This window comes from Colias croceus, chromosome 20, assembly GCF_905220415.1.
Source record: "Colias croceus chromosome 20, ilColCroc2.1".
NCBI classification, from domain to species: domain Eukaryota; kingdom Metazoa; phylum Arthropoda; class Insecta; order Lepidoptera; family Pieridae; genus Colias; species Colias croceus.
Genome location: NC_059556.1, coordinates 1,540,012 through 1,565,561, shown reverse-complemented (window position 1 = coordinate 1,565,561; position 25,550 = coordinate 1,540,012). Strand labels below are relative to the sequence as shown.

General features: G+C 33.1%; 2 protein-coding genes across 2 annotated transcripts in view; one reads left to right on the top strand and one right to left on the bottom strand.

The window, feature by feature from the left end:
* LOC123700648 (Bardet-Biedl syndrome 5 protein homolog) overlaps nucleotides 1-25,550 on the top strand; it is a 216,404-nt gene that overhangs the window by 34,105 nt on the left and 156,749 nt on the right. The gene's annotated exons all lie outside the window — the stretch shown is intronic.
* The window catches only part of LOC123701013 (neural cell adhesion molecule 1-like), an 81,989-nt gene that overhangs the window by 15,016 nt on the left and 41,423 nt on the right, over nucleotides 1-25,550 (bottom strand). The window contains exons 3-11 of the mRNA XM_045648421.1: nucleotides 18,850-19,058; nucleotides 17,984-18,094; nucleotides 11,276-11,482; nucleotides 10,483-10,628; nucleotides 9,850-9,997; nucleotides 8,944-9,074; nucleotides 7,589-7,748; nucleotides 5,775-5,936; nucleotides 4,386-4,520 (exon numbers count right to left, since the gene is read on the bottom strand). Coding sequence (XP_045504377.1) covers nucleotides 4,386-4,520; nucleotides 5,775-5,936; nucleotides 7,589-7,748; nucleotides 8,944-9,074; nucleotides 9,850-9,997; nucleotides 10,483-10,628; nucleotides 11,276-11,482; nucleotides 17,984-18,094; nucleotides 18,850-19,058 — 1,409 coding nt within the window. The remainder of the gene's footprint in view (nucleotides 1-4,385; nucleotides 4,521-5,774; nucleotides 5,937-7,588; nucleotides 7,749-8,943; nucleotides 9,075-9,849; nucleotides 9,998-10,482; nucleotides 10,629-11,275; nucleotides 11,483-17,983; nucleotides 18,095-18,849; nucleotides 19,059-25,550) is intronic.

Here is a 25,550-nt window from a genome sequence, read left to right as displayed (position 1 = left end):
TTATCCGTTGTACATTATAATATAAAAGTGATCCATCAATAGTTGGCCATAGCAGTGTTAATATTAGCCGGGCGCGACGCCAGCTTACCAATTGGATTAAGTTCGCAGGGGTGACACTTCAGGGTTGGTACTGCGCGAGAAATTAGTATGAATTTATTGGTGATTGATACAATTTGGATGTTGATCTTGTATAGTGGTATACTTTGAAATTAAAAAAAGATATTTGGTGTTTTTAAATTTAAAGAGAAGGTAACAATTTTTAATAATACGAAGTGTATGTGTAGACCTGTTAAAAAAAAATAATTCAATTAATTTTAATTAAATGTTTTCTAAATATTGAAAATATTGGAAGTAGCAATGTAGTTCTGCTACTATGTATTTAGAAAACCTGAGTTTTATAGCAGAAATTTTAATATAAAAATAGTGTCGATATCAACAATTTACCAGCATTTACAATAGCTTATCATTTTATAAACTACAAATTAATAACATTGGAAAACCAGCAAAAAGTATTCAAAAATATTGTACCCACGTCAAGTGTAAAAAGTAATATCCGTCGAAAAGCAGCTTAAGTTAAACACCAAAACTTATAACCAAAGGAACTTTTAATTAAATTATTAAAACGCCAAAATTACAAGTGACAACCCTGCCCTCACGATTTATGTCTTCAAGTCGAAACGATGAAATAAAAACTTTTTTACTTAAATCCTGGAATTAGCCTAGAAAGTTTCCTGTGATGTAACCTATTCACTTTATTTGAAACTCCCGGAAGATTGATGATTTTCGTTTATAATTCAATTTAGTTTGCAATTTTCATATATTGAACAAAAGTTTCCGTTGCGCGAAGCTTATTTTCACGTTATTTGTCTTATTGTTATTACATGAAGGCACTTACCTCCAACCCGAGATGAAAACTTGTTTAAAAGAAATAATTTTATTTATTATTTATTTATTATAGCTTTACTTTCAGCTTCAATTTTGTGATTTTTGTAAATGGAAATGGATTTTTATTAGACTCACGTAATGCATACATTATAACTTCATTTAATTTATCATAGGTATTAAGTGGTAACTTTGTTTTGGCTTCAATTTCTACAAATATCTGAATTTTCTTCACATTACTACCAAAATGCGAATTTAAATTATTAGGTACTTAACATTTGTTGTCTGAATCTTTCAAATTAAAATAATAAGGTTTCGTTAAAATCTCTAAGCTTTCTTTAACAGTAAGTATATATTTATCTATAAACCATATTATATTAGCATTTCCAGATTATAACCTAGTTTATTAACCAAAAAGCTCAGTCTTCGGTAAGCTTCGGCATAACTCGGCGCGCCGCAAGAGTATGTTAGCGCTCGGCACGCGTGGTGAATATGTCGTGGTCATATCGTAGATTTGATCATTTCATGATATGAGTGGCCATTTCACGAAATGGTTGCATATCGTGAAATGGCCAACATAGTTTGATCAGATCGTTAAATCGTCAACGTTTCACGATTTGGTCATCCACATTTGGCCAGATCGTATAAAATATAAAGAGTCCATAAAATATTAAAAAATTTCAGAATAACTATATTCTAAAAACTTGTTTAATGTCATTTAAGGTGCCTAGTAGAGCAAAACGCGAGTTTGCTGCTAAATTATAATGCTTTAAAGTATATGATTAACTGCAGTAAAAAATCTCAGATAAATATATGATATTCTTCAGGAGATAAACTAGTTCGATAGTGTGTTGAAAACACAATACAACTTATTTTACTCGATAGAAAAAAATCTCAAAGGTACCTCTAAAAAAATCTTTTGATGCTTAAAAACCATACTAAACTACATGCAATCATTCTGTTTTTTCGGCAAATAATTCTACAAGCAACATACTAATATAATACTGTGTTATTTTTTTAGTCCAATCAATAGATTTCGTGTAAATCGCAAATTCTTATTCCCAAACCAAAAACGTACGCATGTGTGCGTGAACGCCTGTGTACCGACACTACCGGCCGAGGCCCGTTCGTAATGATTCGCGTATGGCGTCGGGCTGCAGCTGTGGCGCGGCGTGTATGTGTGAGTGGAATGAAATGCTTGCTCAGGGCAGCGCCTTAAGTTAGTGCCGCGGCAGCGGCCGGCGAATGCCAGAAGCGAATCGTTTTTGCAATAGAAAACAATTAGGTTAAGTTAGGTTACACTTTGATAAACAACGCACGAGCCGAGCGAGCAAAGCGAGCGTGCCGCGGCAGCGGCCGGCGAGTGCCAGAAGCGGATCGCTTTTTAAAAAACAAACAATTATAATAATATAGTAGTAGTTTCTTAAATTATTTTATTTAAGTCGCATTTTTTCTTAAATACATATAAGATATCCACATTTTCCATAGTACTCGTACCTCTTCGTCGTAAATTCTTTGCTATGACTTTCTTCATAATATTGTTATTAAACGAATTATGAAGTTTTTAACTGCGAATAATTTAATTTTCGCCAGCGGCCGCCATCTTATCACATAAACACAGAGCTTGCAGCGCCTCTACCAACGATTAATGTAACTATTTTACGATATGATCAAATAATTTTGGTCATTTCATGAAAAAACCGTGCGTTAATTGGCCATATCGTGAAACGATTTCTTATCATTGATCTGCCCAAACCACATCATGATGTGGCCAAACTAAATTGGCCATTTCACGATATGCGACCATTTCGTGAAATGGCCACTCATATCATGAAATGATCAAATCTACGATATGACCACGACAAATACGTTGTGAATTTAGGCGGGAAATGCGTTGACGGTTGTATCTGTCATACCATAAGGCATAAGCACAGGCATAAGCACAGATTATATAATACTACTAGCTTTCCGCTCGCGTCCTCGCCCGCGTTTTCAAAGAAAAACCCGCATAGTTCCCGTTCCCGTGTGATTTCCGGGATAAAACCTAGCCTATGTTGCTCAGTGAAGATGCAGCTTTATAATGGTGAAAGAATTTTTGAAATCAGTCCAGTAGTTTATGCGTGAAAACCATACATACATACATAATTACAAACCTTTCCTCTTTATAATATTAGTATAGAGGTAGTACTTTTGAACTAAGTATATAGTGCATAATTTCAAGTGAATGAAACTCAAAAACACTTTTTAAGGTTCCGTACCTAAAAGAGATCATATAGGATCACTTTGTTTATACATGTAAATAGAATGTTAATATATAATATAATGAGGGTTTATTAATGGTATTTTGTTATTGAAACTAAAATTTTTAATTAACGGGGTTAAAATTGTGATGTGGTCGAATTTTTTGAATTTAAAGAGATGCAATGTATTGAAGAAACGTGTAGTATATATTGCAGAATTTGACATAGAGTATATATTTTATGCATACTTTTTTTTAAATAAGAAGGGGATTGGGGGATTTATTAAATTAGGGCAGCAGTTTTAATTGCTGGGTACTTAATAATTTAAAAACTACTAAACGCTACCCAATTCTCGGGATCATGACCCTGATTAGAATACTGTTTACTTTCTACCCGCAAAATAAATTACAGTAACAAGTAAAAGTTTTACATTTTAATAAAGAAAGCAATTTCTATTTAATTAGAATGTCTTTCTGTACCAACAAGGTCTTTGTAGTAATACTGTAAAAATACATTCATGTTTATCAAAAGATTTAACTTTTCAAATGCTCATTTAATTAGTTTTATTTAAGAAGAGCTTATTTTACAGCTTTTAGCGCAAAGCAGTGCCCTAGTTTTTATTTCATTTTGAAATAAAACAACATCCGAAATAATCATTAAACTTTTGGAAATATTATGAAAACATAATTTGGCGCCAAATTCCGCCATTTATATTTTTTCATGCTCAACATTAAAATCTAAAGACCATTTAAACTATAGTTAGCGAAACATATTTACACAAATAAACCTACACCAAAAATATTAAAAACCTCCATTTAGCAGACAGACCATAGCTTATTTACCACGAAGTTTCAATGCGTAGTTTGTTACAAATAACCTTGGCATTACAAATATTCCAACTACTTGGGCAACTTTTAATAGATCTCAAAGTTCAAGCCCTAACTATTCTTGTTACATTTCCGCGAACATCGCTTTTCAGGACTATTAATTGTTTATCTCTTAACGTAGTATATGTAAATTAATTTCGCATGATATGTAAATTAATTTCTTAGGTATAAGAAAAAAGATCACTTTCCTTAATCTGAGCTACACGGATATTTGACTTTTTTACTATCATCCTAACCTTATATTATTATAAGTATAAATTCCATTTCTTATTCAGATTATTTTATAAATTTAATAATTAGAACAATAATTATAGTATTGACAATTTTTTTTTATTCATGAAACGTCAAATTAGTTTCTAGAACTAAAGATACGTACCTGCTGGAACAATCTGGAACACGCACGGCTTATGCTGCGTGCCCACCGCGTTTGTCGCGCGACACAATAAAGCCCCGTAGTCGCGCTCGCTGGCCGCGCGATATCGCAACTCGCTCGCTGTACCTCCAGTGGACACTGTACATTGAATTTGATATTTTTGGTTTTATGACATTCAAATGCTTTATAAATGTAAATTTATAAGAATATAAAAAAGACGTGTGGCACTCGGGGACTGCCGCGGTAAAGCTATTGCATAGCATGCCTTCAAGCCACACCTCCGAGCCCGTCAGAGTGGGGAGCGTGAGGTTTTTTCGTTACGGAATTTCTCGATTCGGTCCCCGCGCTGAAGGCCCGCGATCCTTTAATTTCTGTGATCTGTGCCCGCGATAGAAGCTATGCAATAGCTTAAAAAACTTTCCCTATTCTTTATAAATTTATATCTACTGTACATTATTAAATTCATCATCATCATCATCATAATCATCATTTGCTACCTCTAAAGGGCCACGCCTATTTAATTTTATACTATTTCCTTCTTCCTTTCACAAAGCCGATACGAAAGATGTGTTGTGATTTGAACTCTACTAAGGAAAGAATTTTTTCAGTGGAAAAAGAAATAATATAGCCGACGTATATTTTTTGTTCATTCACCATAAAAACAGTCTAATTATCTTTATTATCCCCAATTATATTAGAAATAAATTAGTAATAAGCGTAAATTAAGAACAATTAATATTGTTTTTATAGCAACAATTGAAAAAGCAATTTATTCGACCTTAATTATTCCAGGTCAGAACTCAGGATATTGCGTAGGCGTTAAAGACAGGTAATTAAGAAAAGAAAAACTTTTAGTTCCACTACAGTAGATTCAACGCCTACTTCTTCGGAGGAAGCTCTAATGGAAATCAAACTTAATTGATTTAATTTATGTGAGTAAAGTTTTAAAGAGGCTAGTCAATCTGTTTTTTTAAACCAAAACCGATGCCTAATGTTGCTTCTACTGCTTCTAAAATACTCTTAGATATAGAAATAAAAAGTCGTAGATTAGTTCTGTTATCGTACTAGTTTTCTTCTGGGATTTATATTATTTGCCGCCTATTGTGCACTTACCATGTTCATGTATTCCATGTTAAATTATATGTTTTTATTACTGGTACTGTACAATAAAGTGTCATAAATAAATAAACAAATTTGTCTCCTGGAATGGTTACCATGACGATTAAAAGCAGTATCAATTCCAGTATGGAAAGGTGATGGCACTAATCGACCCTTGAATCGACCTATATATATCTGTCATTTTTCCACACATTATTGTGTTTAATAATGCTCTAAGACATCATAGCATAACTTCTGTTTCATTGAACAATCATTCCTGAAAATAAAACTTACCATATCTAGCAGGTGACACTTGAAAGCTCTCTCCACTATTATTGAATTGCCAATAAAAGGCCACATCAGCTGGGTCTGCGCTGACCGTGCAGCGCACGCGGAGGGACTCGTCAAGACGAGCTCCGATCACTACCGGTGTGGTTTGTGCACAGGTTGGTGCATCTGGTGAAGAATCGTTTTATTTAAAACATTGAATTTAGTATTCATAGTATTCTAATGCTTTATAAATATAAAATTAAAGTATAGAAAAAAATTTGATACCTATCGAGACGAGATTCGAATGTAAAAATAAATAAAAAATAAAATAAGTAATATTTATTTGCTTAAAACATGGCACAGAGAGATATCAAAATATTTGATTGTTCGCTTACTGTTGTTTTGCTTACTCAGCGTGCAAATACTGTCTCAATTTAAATTAAATACAATATAGAAATTAAATCACATTACAATGAATTGGTAAATATCATTCCACAATAATTACATCCTTATTATTACTTATTTGCTCTTTAAACTCAAACTGTATGGAATGATTGAATTGACTTGATTGAATGATTCGCCCCGGAATGGCGAAAGATGCGGGGCCCGCCTCGTCGTCGTTATTTTCTATTCTTCAAAAATTCACAAACATTTTCAGAAATTGAAAGTGTTTTTGGGGAACAGACCCGAGAAGTAATTACCACTAATTAACCTTTAAATAAAATTCTATAACTAATACATAAATAAGGAAAGTAAGGGGAGAAATATACGTATAATTAGCAAGATTCACGCAAACAATGCTGTATCACCATTTTATGACGCAGAGCATCGTCTGCTTAAAACACGTATTATAACACTTTGTCTAAAATCTAATAAATTATATACCAATACCAGCTTCCTCTTGAATCACTCTATCTATTAAAAAAAACGCATCAAAATCCGTTGCGTAGTTTTAAAGAATTAAGCATACAAAGGAACATAGAGGCATAGAAAGCGACTGTTTCTATCCACATAATGCGATGATACAAACCCTATTGTTTTCGTATTGAATACAGATTTGTCAAATGTACGACTATACTTCATTTCAAGAGCAGTTAAACACGGATGAATATTGTTCGAATTTCGACTAATAGGCGACTCAGTTAGCATTGTTCCTGATGCATTTATTATAGTTAATTACATCACCTACAACGAAGAAAGAAATCACTATCATCACTACATAGTATAAAACAAAGTCGCTTTCTCTGTCCCTATGTCCCTTTGTATGCTTAAATCTTTAAAACTACGCAACGGATTTTGATGCAGTTTTTTTTAATAGATAGAGTGATTCAAGAGGAAGGTTTTAGTATATAATTTATTAGATTTTAGACAAAGCGGGCGAAGCCGCGGGCGGTAAGCTAGTACTGTCTAAAGCCACTATAGTAACTGTATTATCGCAATCTAATTTATGTTTCTTTCAAAGCTAAAATCGATACGCAGTTGAATGCTTATCAGATTACGGACTTTAGTAATTTGGTAATTACCAGAAACGTCAACTTTCAAAGTTTCGAGAGGCTAAGTATCGTTCCTAAATAATTTACTGCTTTTCTAAATTTAATATTCTTGGTTAATCAGAAAATTTGGTGTCCACGTAATTCGATTATGCTGAAATTCGTCTCCTATTTAGGGCGTTCGGGAATGGATTATTCTAAATCTAACGATTAAACTTACAGTGGTACAAAACAAAAACATCCTTCAGTCAGTAAAAAAATGCAATCATTTTTTTACATACATAGATTTTACTATTGAAACTAGTCAAATGAGTGCGTTTTATTCGAAAACCTAAAAAGTCTACTTACACTGCACTCTCAAATACACCGATTGGCTGGTAGTTTCCCCAATCTGATTGGCCGCTCTGCAGGAATACAGGCCGCCATCTTGTTTCGTCACACGCTGTAAGACCAGCGACTTGGTGCTTATGAACACCCCTGACGACATGTTCTGACTGACTTGCTCATCCTGTAAAGATATGGTTTCTACACAAGAGTTAGATTGTTTTGACTATGTTGTGGTAATCTAAGTCATTTATGTGGGATTGTTATATTTGATGTAATTACTAATGAAACTGTATAATGTTGTTAAAGCTTCTTTTGAAGTGAAAATTCTTTAAGGCAAGTTGAGAGTAAAATTTCAAGGTCGCTTCATGGCAATATTAATCGTTATGGAGTAAGGTGACGATTGACGCTTTGAATCTTGCCAAAAAAGTTTCAATTCTGACACGTGTGCTCGGCACACACGCTTTTTTATATTTATTTTTAATAAAAGTCGTTTATCGCGATATTTAAACCAGTAGAAATGTGCTAAAAGGTCATCAAAATATGAATTAATACACTACATCAATACACATCATAATTAAAGATAATACTCGTATACACAACAAAAACAACAAGTATTATACGAAAGAGAGAAAGAAAAGCTCATTCGACCGTTAGCCTATTATACTTTATTCAATAGTGGGATTTGATTTATGAGGAAAGCCCTTACTTAACAGGTAATAAAAGTGTTATTCCATTATACTACGGGATTCTCAAGAGAGCCACATATCATATTGTTGGCTTAATAACTAGGATATTCTAGCAAATACATTGAAAACTCCAATGCAAAACGACCCAGATTTTTTTAAAATCATAATCTATAAATAAATAAAAATGTGTGCGTGTACTAGTGTATACACGTAAGAAGTGAAACTTCTTAATTACCTTATTTTACAAAAAATAATTTACTATATGCAACTTTAAAGAAATACGTCGATCACGCGTGGTAAGGATAAGAAAAAGATGGCGCGTAACGGAAAAATGTCACGCGTAACGAAAAAATGTTACACTAAATTTTTTTCCAACCCCGATAAAGAAGTTTCACTTCAATAATGAAGAACAGAAATTTTTTCGTCTTACAAAATAATTATAATGCTTTTACATAAACGAAGATTTGATACGTAGTATCTTAAGCCACATGTTTCATTGCATACTCATTTATTGACCAATACACAACGAATGAACGACTCTTAGAGTTGACTAAAACTATGCACAGTTTACCCTCTAAACTACTAAAGCTACGTTGTAGTGTGAACTATAAAATCAATACAAACACGAGCTCCATACGTTACACAACTTCAAGAAATACGAAAGGAAAATTAAATTTTTAACTCACTCACGTTATGGTACCAAGAGATGCGATGCTCTTTAGGGTTCGACCTGATGTTGCACTCGAAGTACACGTCGTCGCCTTCCTTTATGTCGTTTGGATTTAACGTGCTGCCCAGGGACATACTAACGACCGGTCTATCTGCGAAAGTAAACTCTATTTCACCACACGAAAAGTACAAACTCAATCGCACCAACTTCGCAAAGTTGAAAACTCGAGCTCACTGCAATTTCTCGAAACTTCCAGAATTGAGTCATACGAAATCGAGGTGTTTATTTCATATCCTATTTGTGTATGCCGAGATCGCTAAGATTTCTGAAGTCTTTAAAGTTTAGGTGCTCACTAATTTAGTTTTGGTCTGTCAACGCGAAATTGAACTCTAAGCAGTGGTGAATGAGTCCATAGTTGAAAGATAGAGCAGTTAGTTTGATAAGGGCGACCGAGAATTGTGGATATTTAGATAAAAGTCGGAAAATTAGTTTTTCTATCTCGAAGATCTCACGTACTGGAATTGTTGTTTTGGGACATTACGTTTATTTTATGTTGATTCGTTTTATTTATTTAGACAGTGCGAATTTTATGGTATTAACGTGAAGTGGGTTCGAATAATGGCAATAATGGACGTGAATTGCCTCTTGAAAGGAACCTAATTAATAGAAACGACAGAAATACTACATTAAAATTAAGCAATTATGCCATAGTTTGTGCTTATGTGCTAATGTATGACAATATTTCTGATACTCTTATTTTTCTTTCACGCATTTTAAAGGCATTCACAAAATTCGTGCATTTCCTAGTCTAAACTTAAAAAAAAAATATTTGTTAAATAAATTCGCACTTATCCTAACATTAAAACAAAACTTTTCATGAAAACTCGCGTAAAATCGAAAAACAATAAAATACGTAAAATCCTTACAAACAACGCTCATCCGAAACGAGTCTTCCAGCGCCACTCTTAACACGGGGTTATCAGCTCGGCACCTGATAGTGACTCCATCGTCTTCAGGTTGTGGTAGCATGGTGAGTTTGCTGATTGTGGACGTTTCGTTTATTTGCTCGCTGTGCTGTTGGAAAAGTAGCTGGGTTTTAAAGAAATATCTTTTTATGCATGTTCACTAAGTAGGGCATTTAGCATCAAGGATATTTACGCTAGACCGTATTAAAGTCAAATAAACAATCCAATTTTTGTACGATTAGTAGAGAGAAATACATACGATTCATCGCAAAAATACTTAGAGCATTAAAACAATCAAAAATATCATCTCTGACACTGAGGCATATAGTATTTTTCTTTAGTGAAAGTAATTATATAGATAATCTGACACAAACAAAACCACCATCTACTGCAATTACATGAACCTTTCATTTTTATATCTAACGCTATCGATATCTACATTTAACGCTACATTATTCCTGAAAGATGAGTTCTATTTTTAAGCATTTTATTCGAGGAGCCAAACTACATTTACTATTTTACTCCATTGACTATTCATTTACTATTATAACTACATGCACTATTCAATTTACTATTCAATCTAGATATTCATACCTTTCCTCTAGTATATTTCCTGTTCTCTCTAAACCAGGTGACTTGTGCAGGCGGTCGGCTGCCGTGTGTGACGCAAACTAACGTCACTTCTGAGTCAGCTGATAGTTCCCCTGGCTTCTCCACTATTATAACTGATGTTGGACGCACTGTGAAACAAGAAATTTTCGTAAATCATCATTAGGGAGAATCAAATCAAAATCCTCTGTACGTCATTCTTCCTAAATCTATACTTTATATCATAATCTATACTTGATATGATAAAGCTGAAGAGTTTGTTTGTTTGAACGCGCTGATCTCAGGAACTACTAGTCCGATTTGAAAAATTATTTCGGTGTTAGATAGCCCATTTATCGAGGAAGGCTATATATAGGCTATATATCATCACGCTCAGATCAACAGGAGCTGAACAATGCGGGTGAAACCGCGGGGAACAGCTAGTAATGTTATAAACTGATAAGAAGCTAGGCTGGATTTTATTTACCAGACAAGGCATTACATAAACCATCACTTTATCACGAAACAGATGCTTTTTCATTCTTTCGTCGCACAGAACATACACGAAAACATAATTCTACTGCTCACAATTCATTTCAACTCGCGCGCTCCTTTCATGTGGACTCAACAACCCAGTATTTGTAGCCTGGCACCGCACAGTGCTGTTCAGCCAGCCCCTCTCTGCGCCAGTGATGCTGATCTTACTGATGATGACTTTGCCGGATCATGTGCTCTTCCACTGGGGTATTGTTGATCAGCCAGATACAGAACATAATACCAAAACATGTAAACTGCTTACAATTCATTTCAACCCGCGCACTCCGTTCATGCGGGCTCAACAGCGCTGTGTTGGTAGCCTGGCATCGCACAGTGCTGTTCAGCCAGCCCCTCTCGGCGCCGGTGATGCTGATCTTACTGATGATGACTTTGCCGTCGTTCTTGAGGATCGTGTGGTCTTCTACTGGTGTGTTGTTGATCAGCCAGGAGAGAGATGGTTGGGGACGACCTGGGTACAAGGTAATATGAGATAAAATATATAATATAAATATAGATATTCATGTAAATTTGTACTAGTAAAATAAGGAACGAAAACATGGCACTTAAATCATACGCACTTATTACTACACTATCACAAGGATTAAAATAAAACATGTATGACGCGTGTAAAGGAAAATGGTCCTTGGTTTTCGATCAATTTATTGATAGATGACTAAGTGTTAATTTGGTAGAGATAGAAATTATTCCATATAGATATAAAGTATCCTTTATGATAATTAAATACAGACTACAGTCTATCTTTGTGACAATTAATGTGATCTCGATTCGATCTCTCACTTTTGAATGATACAAATACAAAAATATTATTCACGTTTATAAAATAATAGAATGAACCATTCTACTAATTTATAAATTAAATGTTTTATTCGCAACATAGCGTGACAGAAATTCAAGTTATCACCATGTTCATTAAACAGAGTATCCAAGTATGCAAGTTTAAGTTAAAACTTAGACACTCATAGCTGTATGCTTCGACGCGTTGGAATATTGGCTTCGAAATAAGGCTTTGCTTTTTTACTTTTCCAATTTTCTCCGCGAACTTTTTGGGATATTACCAAAGATTTTATCGATATGAGTTGAGCAATTTTAGAGGTTTGTGCACTGTTACATTATTTTTCGTGTGTAGTGACAATTCTAGGTAATAATGCAAATAGTGATTTATTTTATTTGCTTATTATTGAAATATGGTTTAACTTTGTAAATAAAGTAATTTAGATTGCTTTGTGTTCTATTTTAAAGACATCTTTAGAGAAGTCATTTAAAAAAGGTGACATCTAATCCCTACTTAATATTATAAATGCGAAAGTATCTCTGTCTGTCTGTCTGTTACGCTTTCCCGCTTAAACCTCTCAACAGATTTTGATGAAATTTGGCACAGACAATCTTTAGACCCTGAGAAAGAACATAGGCTACCTTTTATTGGGAAATATGTACCACGGGCGAAGCCGTTGCGGACCGCTAGTGATCACATAAATTAAGAAAACGAATAAAAAAAATAAAAATAAAAATCATTTATTGAACAAGCTTCCTTACATCAGAATATAGACCCCAGACTCCCAATATAGCTTTCGCTGTGTTTCAGGAGTCTGTGCCTTCCCGATACATTACATCAGAATAGTTCAATAGTAATTAGTTACCAAAGAGTAAAGTATGATGAATCTGTTCTTAGTAATTAAAACAATTTAAATAATAGAGCCGGCTTTCGTTTATTTTAGTAAGTAGTTGTGTTCAATATTACACCAAACTTGGCGTAAATAAACTGCAATTTTCACAACATTATTAACTCTTTACGATATTATCTCATCCATGCTTTATTGCGGTATTTTAATCTTGACTTTGTAATATATTTTAAGAATTTTCACGACGGGTAATATTAAAAGGGTAAGAGAAAAACTATTATGATTTGACTAGCTGTTTGCCCCGACTTCACCACGAAACTTACTTTTAAGCAGATATCTAGTAGAAAATTTGTAAAAAGATTTTGAAATGAAACTTCTTTCGGCGCGTTGACAGTAAATGTCAAGGTCACGACATGACAATACCGTCACGTCATGGAGTAAGGCGACGATTTTAGTATTATTGAATCTTAGCAAAGTTTACGAGTGCTCGGCACACACGCTATTTTTTAACTAAGATCACCGTCATATTAGTATAGGTATAAATTAATAAAATAGTATATTATATCTATAAGTATACATGGGTATGCTAAGTCATGTTTTAGATCGTTGCATGTTTAAATATAATTTAGAACTATGTGCTTTCTTCAGTTTCGTGAAAGTAGAAACAGAATAAATTACATCCACGTTCCTATCGGGTCTAAATCTGATTCTAGAATATTCTGACCAAATACATAAAATCAAAATCTACCAAATAATTTGCCTTATTTAAATAGTTTTATTACTATCAGAGTCGACATTAATTTTTAATATAAACAAATTTAAAAAATCTTCGTAGTGGCAAAAATATATTATAAGTTTACATTTGATGATGCATACTCTTTTAACGAAAGAAATTCATGTTAGATTATATGCAATATCTTTACATACACATTTCATAACAAAATTACTAACTGCGCATTTTTATTGTCAGCGACAAATATATGGATCGGCGTAAAAGGTCCTTCGAGGCGGATGAAGAACTCCAAAATCCCTCAAATAAAATAAACTCGTGGCAAAGATAAGAATTATCGTTGTTTTTCAAACATTTTGGACAATGGTGAGGATAATGCTATTACGTAACCTTGAAGGGGATTTCTGTAAGCCTTTTGTTAAGAAAAATCTAAGAAAAGCCGAAACTCCCTTCGCGATATCATCAAAGGGAATAAGCTTAGCGTATTTCGTAGGTTGGACTAACTCAAATTGTAGGCTAAGAGTTATATAAAAAATTAAATTTAAAGCTAAATCTATAAAAATTGTGTATAGGATAATAAGGATTTTTTATCCTACTAATATTATAAATGCGAAAGTTTGGATTTATTACGCGGGTGAAAAGTTTACTAAAAGATTTTTACATCTGTACGGAAAAGTATTTTATGCAAATCAACACTGTTTGTACATAACATATAAAATTGTATTTAAAATATTATTATCAACTTACACTGTTACACACTTAAAAATATTTTAATTAAAACCTCTATTAATTGGTCAAATTTATATGTTCAGTTGCATTATTTCCACACCATCTTATTTTATTAGTTTCATGCGTTAATAATAAAATTGCTTACAAATGTAATGTTAAATAAGAACACTATGCAAGTATAATTAAGTAGCAACTTGACAAATGAAGTGGTTGAAGTTATATATGATCCTGAGTTCACACATTAATAACAACTTAGTGAAAAGAAAATTATAAAATACACACATATTTTTTAAATGTTGCGGTCATAAAAACTATAATGAGATACAATAATATCAATAAATGTTATCTTGTAGTAGTTTTTGAACTGAACTAATGAATAATAAGGTGCATAGGTAAAAACTTTTCCATATATTCAATGTTCACATATGACTGCTGTTGATTAAATCTCGATGAATAAATTTGATTGATTTGTTGAATTTTAATTTGAAAAAACCTCATAAAAATTGTGGGTTAGCATAAAATCTCCTTTTGGTCCAAGTATCGTAAAAGGCGAGTTAAGAGACGAGACAGTTAGTAAAATATTCGTTAAGACACAATACTTACTCAATTTCTAAAAAAAATATAAGTCAAGAAGTCAATAAAAATAGCAAATAAGCAATTAAGCAGCTCTTACACTATAATGGTTATTTATGTTAGCTCGTTAAATTTTACACCTAAGTCGGCAGTTTGCGGCCCGAAACATACGTAATAAGTTATTATCGTAAGCGCTTTTTGTTTTATTCGGAAATATCTGTAATTGCTTGCCGTTAATTATACGGATCGCTGGATTTTCTAATTTCGATTGTTACCTTTTTACATAGTATGGAGAGGGCTTTTGTTTTTTGTAGAGCAGATCTTAAGCAAAATATGGTAATTCCACAGAATACTAAATAATCTATACTTACTTATATTATAAAGCTAAGAGCTAGTGTGTTTGTTTGAACACGCTAATCTCCGGAAGTACTGGTCCGATTGAAAAAAAAAATTTCGGTTTTAGATAGCCTTTGTATCGAGGACTAGGTTTACGTTAAGACCGCGTTACGTTAAGCGCAGCATTGCGGGTAAAACCACGGGGCAGAGCTAGTATAATATAATTCCCAAATGTGTAAAATAGAAAAGTGTTTCTTTGCTTAATATCTCTTATATAAATACAAAAAAAAATCATGAATATGATAATCGTTGAAAAATTGTATAATTCTCCAATATGGCGCTTTACTGCATCCTAAATCTCATAAGATCATAATGCTGGAGTTTCTAACTTTGGAATATTTCACGTCTTCGCTCGGGTCTGTGTACAAACTTTTCAAAGATTCCTTCCTTCTTTCAAACTGGTGTCACGACTCGAATAATTCAAATTTCAAATCAAATTACGTTTTGTGTTTTAATATTATGTGTATCAAGTGATGTAAGTTTCAAAATCTATACTCAAACTCAAACTCAAACATTTATTTATTCAATTAGACTTCTTCGAAAGCACTTTTGAAATGTCAATACATATTTTTAACAATTACCACCGATTCGGAAAGCAGTATCTATGGAGAAGAATCGACAAGAAACACCATAGGTAGTTGCTCTTACTTACTATATTTTACTATTTGAAGGTATCATATTTTAAATCTAAAATTGGAAAATTGTTCTCTTTATAATTGTACTTTGCATTCACTTCATATTCCTATATGTTTTCATTTATCTCAATGAGATATTAAAATCTATCTTTAAAGAGAAAATCACAATGTATTCTACATTGTAATTTACTAATGCATTCTATATATTGTCTTATTAATTAAGTAATTATTATTATGAAATTATGCTTTACTAGGTATATTAGGTATGTGCAATTAACCACGTTATAAATAAAAAGCGAAATACATTCAATATAATATTGACTTATGACGACAAATGTTAATATATCTGCGTATCAAACAATGTTTAACCAATGATGTATGATAAAGTACACACTGTATTTACATTTAATATTTATCCAATAATGTCAAATTAACGCACCAAATTGATTTATTAATTGAATTTAAATAAACAAACAGTGTAGCAAGGTGGAGCGAGGATATACCGTATACGCAGGGTTGCTGGTACTCAATGCGACCGAGCTCGATGACGTGCCTTAGGAGAGGCCTATGTCCAACAGTGGAAGAAAAAAGGCTGAAGAGAGAGAGAGATAGAGAGAGAGAGAGAGAGAGAAACAAACATTAAACATGAATTTCTACAAAGTCATTTAACAACAACATTATACCAAGAAAGCTTTAAAAATATGAGTTTATTCTTCACGGTATTGAATACAAATGGATACTTTGTTCTAGAACGTTAAACCAACCAACAAACAATACAATACGAATCAATCCCATTTCGTAGCAATTTTCATAGAAAATTGAGACTTCCGTCAATGTTTACCCGAACATATTATTTGCCGAATCTTAAGGATCAAAATCGCTTGCACCGGTTTGATAAATAACCTGCGCTTGTAACAGAAGTGCCATTTGTAACGTTAATAGTCTGCTTACCTATTTCCGCTTCTATTTCAACTTCAAGTGTACCTTTTGTCCTGTCTGTTTGAGTGATATCATATTCTTCGGGAATTTATCTTTTTCGCAATATCTGTATCATATTATCGTTATGTGATTTTCGTCTGTATTCGACGGAGCTAAGGTGTATTTTTCTATATCGCGTGTGGTTTAATTGATGTTTTGTTTGTATTACAAATTGGATATATTTATTTCACATGTGAGATCTTTATAGATTAAAAGGTTTTTAATCTTTATAAAGAATACTGACGCATATTAATAATTTGCAAGCAATAATGTTACCAAAGTTAATATTTAATTTTATCAGAATCAGCTTTATCGTATTAATGTATTAAGCTTTTAGATTTATTTGTAGTTAATCTGTGCTATAAATGTCAATTGATTATAAGTACAAACTATTTGATATAATTCCAATTGTTTTAACAATTAGATAAATTAAATATTTAATTGACGTCAATAATCTTGACGATTGATATTAATACCATATTACTTACATAAGAAGCTAAACTAAACATAATAATATATTATAATTTTTAAATTTTTAAATGAAATTTGAAGTAACCTTAACAGACTCGACCACACTAATTAACGTTTTCTTCCAGAGAACCTGACTGTAACACGGTATCGCAAAAACACTTAGGTTAGAGTCCCGCCTTGGTTTTTCTCTTTTCATAAAACATTTCTTATCTTTAAAGCATTTTAATTCTATAAAACTAAAAATTTAATCATGTGTTAACAGGATAAATAATTAAAACCAAGGCATGGAGGAGATGGATCTGTAGCCATAAGGTTGCCTATTGTACAATTTATGAGTATTTCATTAAGGGCCGATTTTTCAATGCTTGGATAAAACTTATTCGCCGAATAATGTATAAAACTACCATTTTAAAAAACGTATTCTAATTGCTTGTATTTGACAGTTTACGTGACATTTTAATAATATCGTGTAATACTTTATTGGACGGATAAGTTTTATCCAAGCATTGAAAAATCGGCTCTGCATTCAAATCTCGTGTCACAATGTTTGTCCTCAATGAACTCCTAAACCACTTAACCGATTATAATAAAATTCGCACACCATGTGCAGTTCGATACAACTTGAGAGATAAGATAGGTTTTATCCCGAAAATCCCACGGGAAAGGGAACTATGCGGGGTTTTCTCTGAAAACGCGGGCGAAGCCGCGGGCGGAAAGCTAGTATATTATAATTGTCGCTGTCCATCAGGCGAAGCGATGGTCAAATGCTTGCCTAATCCTAACTTAAAAAAAAATAGCTTATTCATTCATATACTTACCTCCTCTTAACTCACAGAGCAGTGTGAAGTTGCCTCCCTCCTCTAAAGGCCCGACCACACCAGCCAAGTCTCGACCCGCTTCGTCGTATAGTAATAGCTGATGTGGTGGTACTGTGAACAATACATTCTTTAATAAAGCAGTTGAAATAACATTTGGACAAAGAATTGTAATTAGTTACCTATTTATTTCAGGACAATTTTCACACACGGCACAATCTGATTCCATACTAAGCTTTCGATTGTGTTATGGTAACCAGATGGCTGATAAACATACATAATATATAATTTTAAATTTTATATGTATGTTGTATATACGTATAGATAATCAACACCCAGACACAAAGCAAAACATCTATGTTCATCACACAAATATTTGCCCAGGGTTGGAATCGAACCCACGATCTCTGGCTTGGAACGCAGGGTCACTACCAACCAAGCCAACCAACAAAAAAGTAAAAATTCTATCTGAATATTCAAAACAAGAAAATAGGTAGTATACTTCATTTTACAACCACGCAAAATTATCTTCCAGATAAGAGACAGGGCATGGATGAATAATATGAATTTGCATTTCTGTCCGGTTCGAAGGACCATTAAATGTACGCGCCCTTAATAATAAAGGCGATTACAAAATTATGATAATTGTGACAGGAATAAACTATTAGGTAAATGTTAAAATGAGGTAAACTAATGATTTTTAAAGCATCAGTTTTATATTTTATCGGCGCCAAAGCGTAGAGCTTCTTTTGCAGTTACAACAATGGTACCTATAACGCATAGCTTACTGTATTACACTAAAAATATAGTATTAAGTAACATAATACAGTAAATAACATAATATATTTAACAGATTAAAAGGCACTCACCAATAACATTAAGTCGTATCTGAAAATTCCGTGTAGGGGAGTTCTTGAAGTCGACCCTGCATCTATAGATGCCCTCATCATCAAGCTGCACGGAGTCCACGGTGAGGCAGGACGGGCGGGACATGGTGACAAAGTAGGCTCGCTTGCCGAACGCGAGGGGATCGCTCCAGTGCAGGGCTTTGTTGAAGCTACGGCCACGGACGTCGAAACTGGATAAAGGAATTAATAGCTGATGAATTTTATAGTGGTTATTAATTTGTTTAAACCGGCTACTCATCTACCTGCAGCAGAGGAAATATTGGAATTGCACCCTTAATTGGCTCCTTAATTGTTATTTATTTATTTATTTAAATACTTTATTGTACTGCCAACAAAAATTACAAAAAGAAAACTTATACTAAAAGAAGACACAGCACAGATGGCGGCCTTCACTTATAAGTGATTTCTTCCAGGCAACCAACTAAAGATGTGATAACATAATAGAAAAAGGAGGTGGGTAAAAAGTATACGCAAAAATTATGTAATATAATACCAATAAAAAAATACTAATAAATATACCTACTACAAATAACACATAGATGTATAGGTAATAGATATCATACATATAAATACGTATATACCTATAATTATAAATACATACCATAAATAAAATAAATACATACATACAATACATATACATAATATAATATGTATAAAAAGGCAAATTACAGCGAAAGAGAGATCATGAGCTAAACTATCCCGAGTCAAAAGCAAGATTCAGGTAATGACTTCTGACAAGGCTTTTGAATGTGGATAGCGTTTGGGCTTGTCTAATATTTATCGGCAAGGCATTCCAGAGGTTAATGGCAGTAACCGTAAAGGAATCGCCATAGAAGTGTGTGCGGTGAAAAGGAAAACTCAAAACAAGCCTATCAACAGAACGAAGAGAATAATTTTCACAATGCAGGAAGTTAAATTTATTTTTGAGATAGGAAGGGGTCTTAGGGTCAAAAAGGATACGATATAGTAGCAGCAAATAATGCAAATAATGCACATGTGTATTATGAATACGCAAACAGGGGCAAATTAGAGAACATCTCAAGTTTCTCTGACCGCCGAACAGCCGAGATTATTCCAATATTGCCCCTGAGGCAGGTACGTGAGTTTACTGGCTTTATGCTGTATGGTAAATTCAGCAACTGAACCATAGTCAAAATGCCCATCTTTCTTGTTTGTGTAGAGGTAAGTGAATACGTTTGTACATAATATCCTACTAATATTATATAAATGCGAAAGTTTGTACGTTGGTTTGTTACTCCTTCACGCAAAAACTGATGAACCGATTTTCATAAAACTTGGCACACATATAGAAGGTATCTCCGATTAATACATAGGGTAGGTTTCATCCTGAAAATCGTACGGGAACGGGATCTATGCGGGTCTTGCTAAACTACGGTCGGAAAGATAGTTTAGAATTATGTAACAACAAAAACTTAAAAGTGAAAACAATCTAGAGGTAACTGATAAACATACAAAATAACTTCATAAAATACTAAAAACTAAAATTCCATTGAACATTTTTTTCAGCAATATTAATATCGATTAAAAGATAAAATTGTTAGTGCATTGAAATGGAATTCATATCAAAACAGTTCGCATAACTAGCTCAATTTGTAAACATTTTTCATTTCTAATAGATTTCAATTATGAATAAAATTTTGAATATCTATCGAGAGCTAACTTTTCGATAGCTGCACTTAATTAAATAGTTTTAGTTCTATTTTGAATTCAGATTAAAAACAGTTTCAGTACACTTCTTATTTCTTTTTGTGACTCGATAGATACTTAGTTAATAAAATCTTAGAAAAGACAAATAGGTAGAACAGGTACGTGATATTATTATCTCAATTAATAAAATACAAAAACACTATAATAATGCAAAGAACTTAATAAGATATTATGAACTGCACACCTACATTAAGACCATATTAAGACATATTTTATCGTAAGCCTGCAATCCTTCCCGATATAAAAAAGGTACATACATAATAATGAATACATAATTATTTATCTATGTCATAATTAATTTTTCGATTTATAATAGTTTTGACTATTTTCTTTTCAAATTAAACACAACACTATCTTTATAATAAATCTTCCCCACCACAAACACGTGAAAGCAGATCTTGGTTTCAGGTGAAATGCATTTGCAATCATTAACATAAATACTCAGCTCACACCAAAATACTTGATTCAGTTTGCAATTGAAGTTTATTCGAAGTTGAAAGAACAGAACCTTATCTAATGCCCCGTTTATCAGCAGCGCTGGGGCACACCTCGTTACAGAAAACAACAGGGACGGATTTGTTTTATTTTTTTAGTTATTTATTATTACAAACATAGACGGAAGTAAGGAAAATGAACGTGTTTTAAGGAAGGTACATTGTTTGATGCAATGATTGTTTTAATTTGTTAATAGAGGCTTTACTGCGATGTATGTATTCCTACCTGATGCAACTGCAACTTTATTATTTTAAAATATAACTAATGACTGAAAATATTATAACAACATTATTGAGAATTATAAAAGTAAATACATCGATACAGTGTACTAAGCACCTTTTCCATAACAGGTATACCTACAATTTGTATTGTATTTTAAATACATTTAAGTAAGGCAATAACAAACTTAACCGCATCTTGATTTCATTCAGCATTCTTACTGTACTATAAAGCAAATGGGGTCCTAGCAAATAGCGTACCTCCTCTTTAAATAGGAGTAAAATTCATGCAATTTTGGGGCCCGAGTTCTCGAGTCCTGCCCTGCCCCAGCACGTCCCGTATTCGAAGCCGATTTGCGATAATCCCACAGGTTAATATCCGAATCGAAATGGAAGCACAAATGTGCCGCTTACTCGTTAGATTATGGCGAATGTGTTAAAATTACCCGATAAGTTTCTGCTGCTACCGCGATAGTAAACAGTTTGTATTCTATTTTGCTATCTAATGGTAATGGTATCGTGTAAATATGGGATAAGTAGGTAGTTTGTATAATATTTAGCCTTTAATAAGATGTACCTACATTTAAAAAAGAGAATTAATTTAAATACAAACACATCATGTAGACGTGTGTAATGTGCATTGTGATGTACATTGATTATATTGGTAGGTATTTGGTAGGCAGCCTATTTAATTCGCTTGTTTCGTGCCTTGGTTTTTTTTTATAATTTTGGACTGCATCATTATCTCTTTACTATTCTTCTCGTTTTTAAACATGGTAATAATTACTATTCTAACCTATACTAAAACATTTATTCGAAATGAACAAGTATGCATGCTTCCAATTATTATTACCTGAGGTTCTAGCCAGTAGCCACACTTTCAAGACCTATATACTAGCCGCCTGCGGCTTCGCCCGCGTTTTCAAAGAAAAACCCGCATAGTTCCCGTTCCCGTATGATTTCCTGGATAAAACCTAGCCTATACTACTCGTGGATAATGTTGTAGCTTTCGAATTGTGAAAGAATTTTTAAAATCGGTCCAGAAGTTTATGAGCCTATTCATTACAATCAAACAAACAAACAAACAAACAAAGTTTTCCTATTTATAATATTAGTGTAGATACAATTAGTGCCAGTAAAACTCCTTAACTCGCGTATAGCTCAAATACCCATCGTTAAACATTTATAAGGAGAAATTAATTAAGATCAACATACAAACAGTGATATATGTACAGCTAAACGGCTGAGTTTAGCCCGAGTGATTCGTCTTCGAGTCTCTCATTAAGTGTGATAAACCAGTCTAGATACAGGCTTTGGAACATGAGCATATAATTACTGTGCAGCAATATCGTGTGCTTAGTATATTGCACACAAAATTTATATAGAAAAGCAGCACTACACATAGGACACAAAGGACATTAACGATATAAAAAACAGCGTGTGTGCCAGAAGTGTCAGAAGTGAAACTTTTTTGGCAAGATTCGACCAAAATCGTCGCCTTACTCCATGACGTGATGATTTTGCTATGACGCGACATAGAGAAAACTCAGAACGCAAACATTTTTTAAAGCAGGATAAGTAGTCGTATTTCGAGTTTCTTGTATGAAGTATTCTTCAATGGTATGTAGAGCGGAAAAAGCATTTATATATATCAACTGTTTATATTTAATTATTATATTTTTACCTTAGTTTAAAAATACCTCACAACTGATATTTACAAAAAAAGTAAAAATAACATTTATTGTTCATTGAAAATTGAAAATTGTCCAATCATTGTTAGGTAAAACCTCAGAGATTTGATTCCAAATGCCAAAGTTCTCTCGATAAGGAATTTACATGAAACCTTTCATCGTTATTGTATGTATGAAATTGAAGTTTGCTTTAGTTTTAATGTTTGGACCGCCTCCTTGGTACAGTGGTTGACGCATGAGCGTAGAACCGAGGGGTCCTGGATTCTGGATTCGAAAAAAATGTCTCGGTCTGGCAGGACACTGAAGGCTGATCACCTACTTGTCCCTAAAGAAAATCGATCAGTGAAACAGATATATAATGCATCTGCCCCTTATTCCACTAGGGGACATGGGACTTCACTTTTTTAGTTTGAATGTCCTCACGTGAGTAAGAGAAGATTTTGCCAGTTTTAAATGTAAATTTTAATTTATTCTATCAATAACACGCTTTTATTAGCTTCACCTGTATGTTTGTAATTTTGTATGTAACCAACAAGTTTGTATATTACTTTGGACTCGATTTTGACCCACTTTAAACGGAGTTTTAATTCAGCATTTTTACATTTATCAAGGATCGGTGACAAAATAATAATTTCATGAGTCTAAGCGTTTTTTTTAGTATAAAATATATCGGACAGATAAATTAAACAGATCAATCAGAAGTTGTGAAATCGGCCCTAAACCCGAACCTTCTACGTTTTTAATTCCAATAAATGGTAAATGTGTATGTTATCACGATTCAAAAGTGCTTCTAGAAAAAGTCTAATTTGAAAAAACCCTATCAAATAATACATATTTTATATTATAACAACCAAACGAAATTACTGCAATATTACTGCTGGAGTCAGAACCCTCAGGGGTAAAGGAATTTCAAGTTTCTACAAACATCTGTACCGTCTTCATTCTACAATTTCCTCTATTTTCCGTGACTATTAAACTTGCATTACGACACGTAAAACTGCGGAATAAAATGTTGAATGCATTTAGTCACTTTGAAAATTTGTACACGTGATGCATTACTGAAATCTTGTTTATCTTCTTGAATTGTGTGAAATCACTAAAAATACCTTATTTGGAATATTTATATTGTTTTCTGTATAAAAATAGACAAACAATGTTATGCACACGAAATAACTAAAATCTGCCAATGCCTTAACCGTCCGGAACCTTATTACATGCTTTATACAATATAAAGCACACCAAGTATTTAGAAAAACCATAGTCGAAGAGTTAAACTCAAACTTTATTTATTCAATTAGACTTCTTAGAGAAGCACTTTTGAACCGTCCATTACATATTTTTAACATTTAGGTACCACTGACTCGGAAAGCAGCGCGTATATATGGAGAAGAACCGGCAAGAAACTCCATAGTTGCTCTTTTAAATCATGTCATTATTACAATTACAATTATGACAAACAAGTTAGTAGAAAGAGTGTACTTAACGATGAAATAAAAAATGTGTGCGTGTACACACGTAAGAAGTGAAACTTCTTTATATCCTTATTTTTCAAAAAATAATTTACTATATGCAACTTTACAGAAATACGTCGAATCACGCGTGGTAGGGATAAGAAAAGGATGGCGCTTAACGGAAAAATGTCACGCTTAACGAAAAAATGTTACACTAAATTTTTTTCCAACCCCGATAAAGAAGTTTCACTTCAACAATTTAGCATATACTGCCATTAATAAATATACATATTACTGCCATTAATAAATACACCTATTACGTCACGTCTCGTTAAATTATCGAAAACCTAAAACTACATCCATGAATAATTGACGCCGTTGCAATATAGCGTAGTTACAGCGTACGGTCTACAGAAACGTGGTATTTACTAAATGCTTCATTACTTTGCTCTATGCGACACGTCTTGTGTCGCAGGTTGTACGGAACGGACGTTTTATGAATTTCCTAGAAAATTCTAGATTTATTTTTGCGAAGGGTTCGACTGTTTATAGTTCCTTAATAAATATTTATTTAGTAACTTCCGAACTTACTTACGACTATCTTGACAAATTGAATTTAAAATTGTACCTAGTAAGTACATTTTTCTAATTCAGAATTTCATATTAATTCAGGTACCTACTAGAAAAAACGTCAGTCGTATAAGGTAATGTAGCTGTATGAGTTTTCCCGAAAAGATAGAACCACTAACAATAAACAAAGCAAATATGGGAGATATTATCCGAAAAAATATCAGCGGTATATTTTTATTAAGTTTTGTTATAAAACTAGGCATTTTCCAAATCGGCTATCATATACACTTTACCTACAACATCCTATAGCACTAATGAGCGGGAAACACGTACAGCTAAATAGTCGTTCTAAACCACAGATTAAATATCAGATATTAATTAAAATGGAATAAAGTTGGTTGCTTTTGGCTGCGCCTTCGTCTATGCCTGCCAAGTACAATTGAGTTAAATATACGTAATAAGTGTAATGTTTGTTTTAATTTAAATTTATTTATGTTTTACTAAAATGA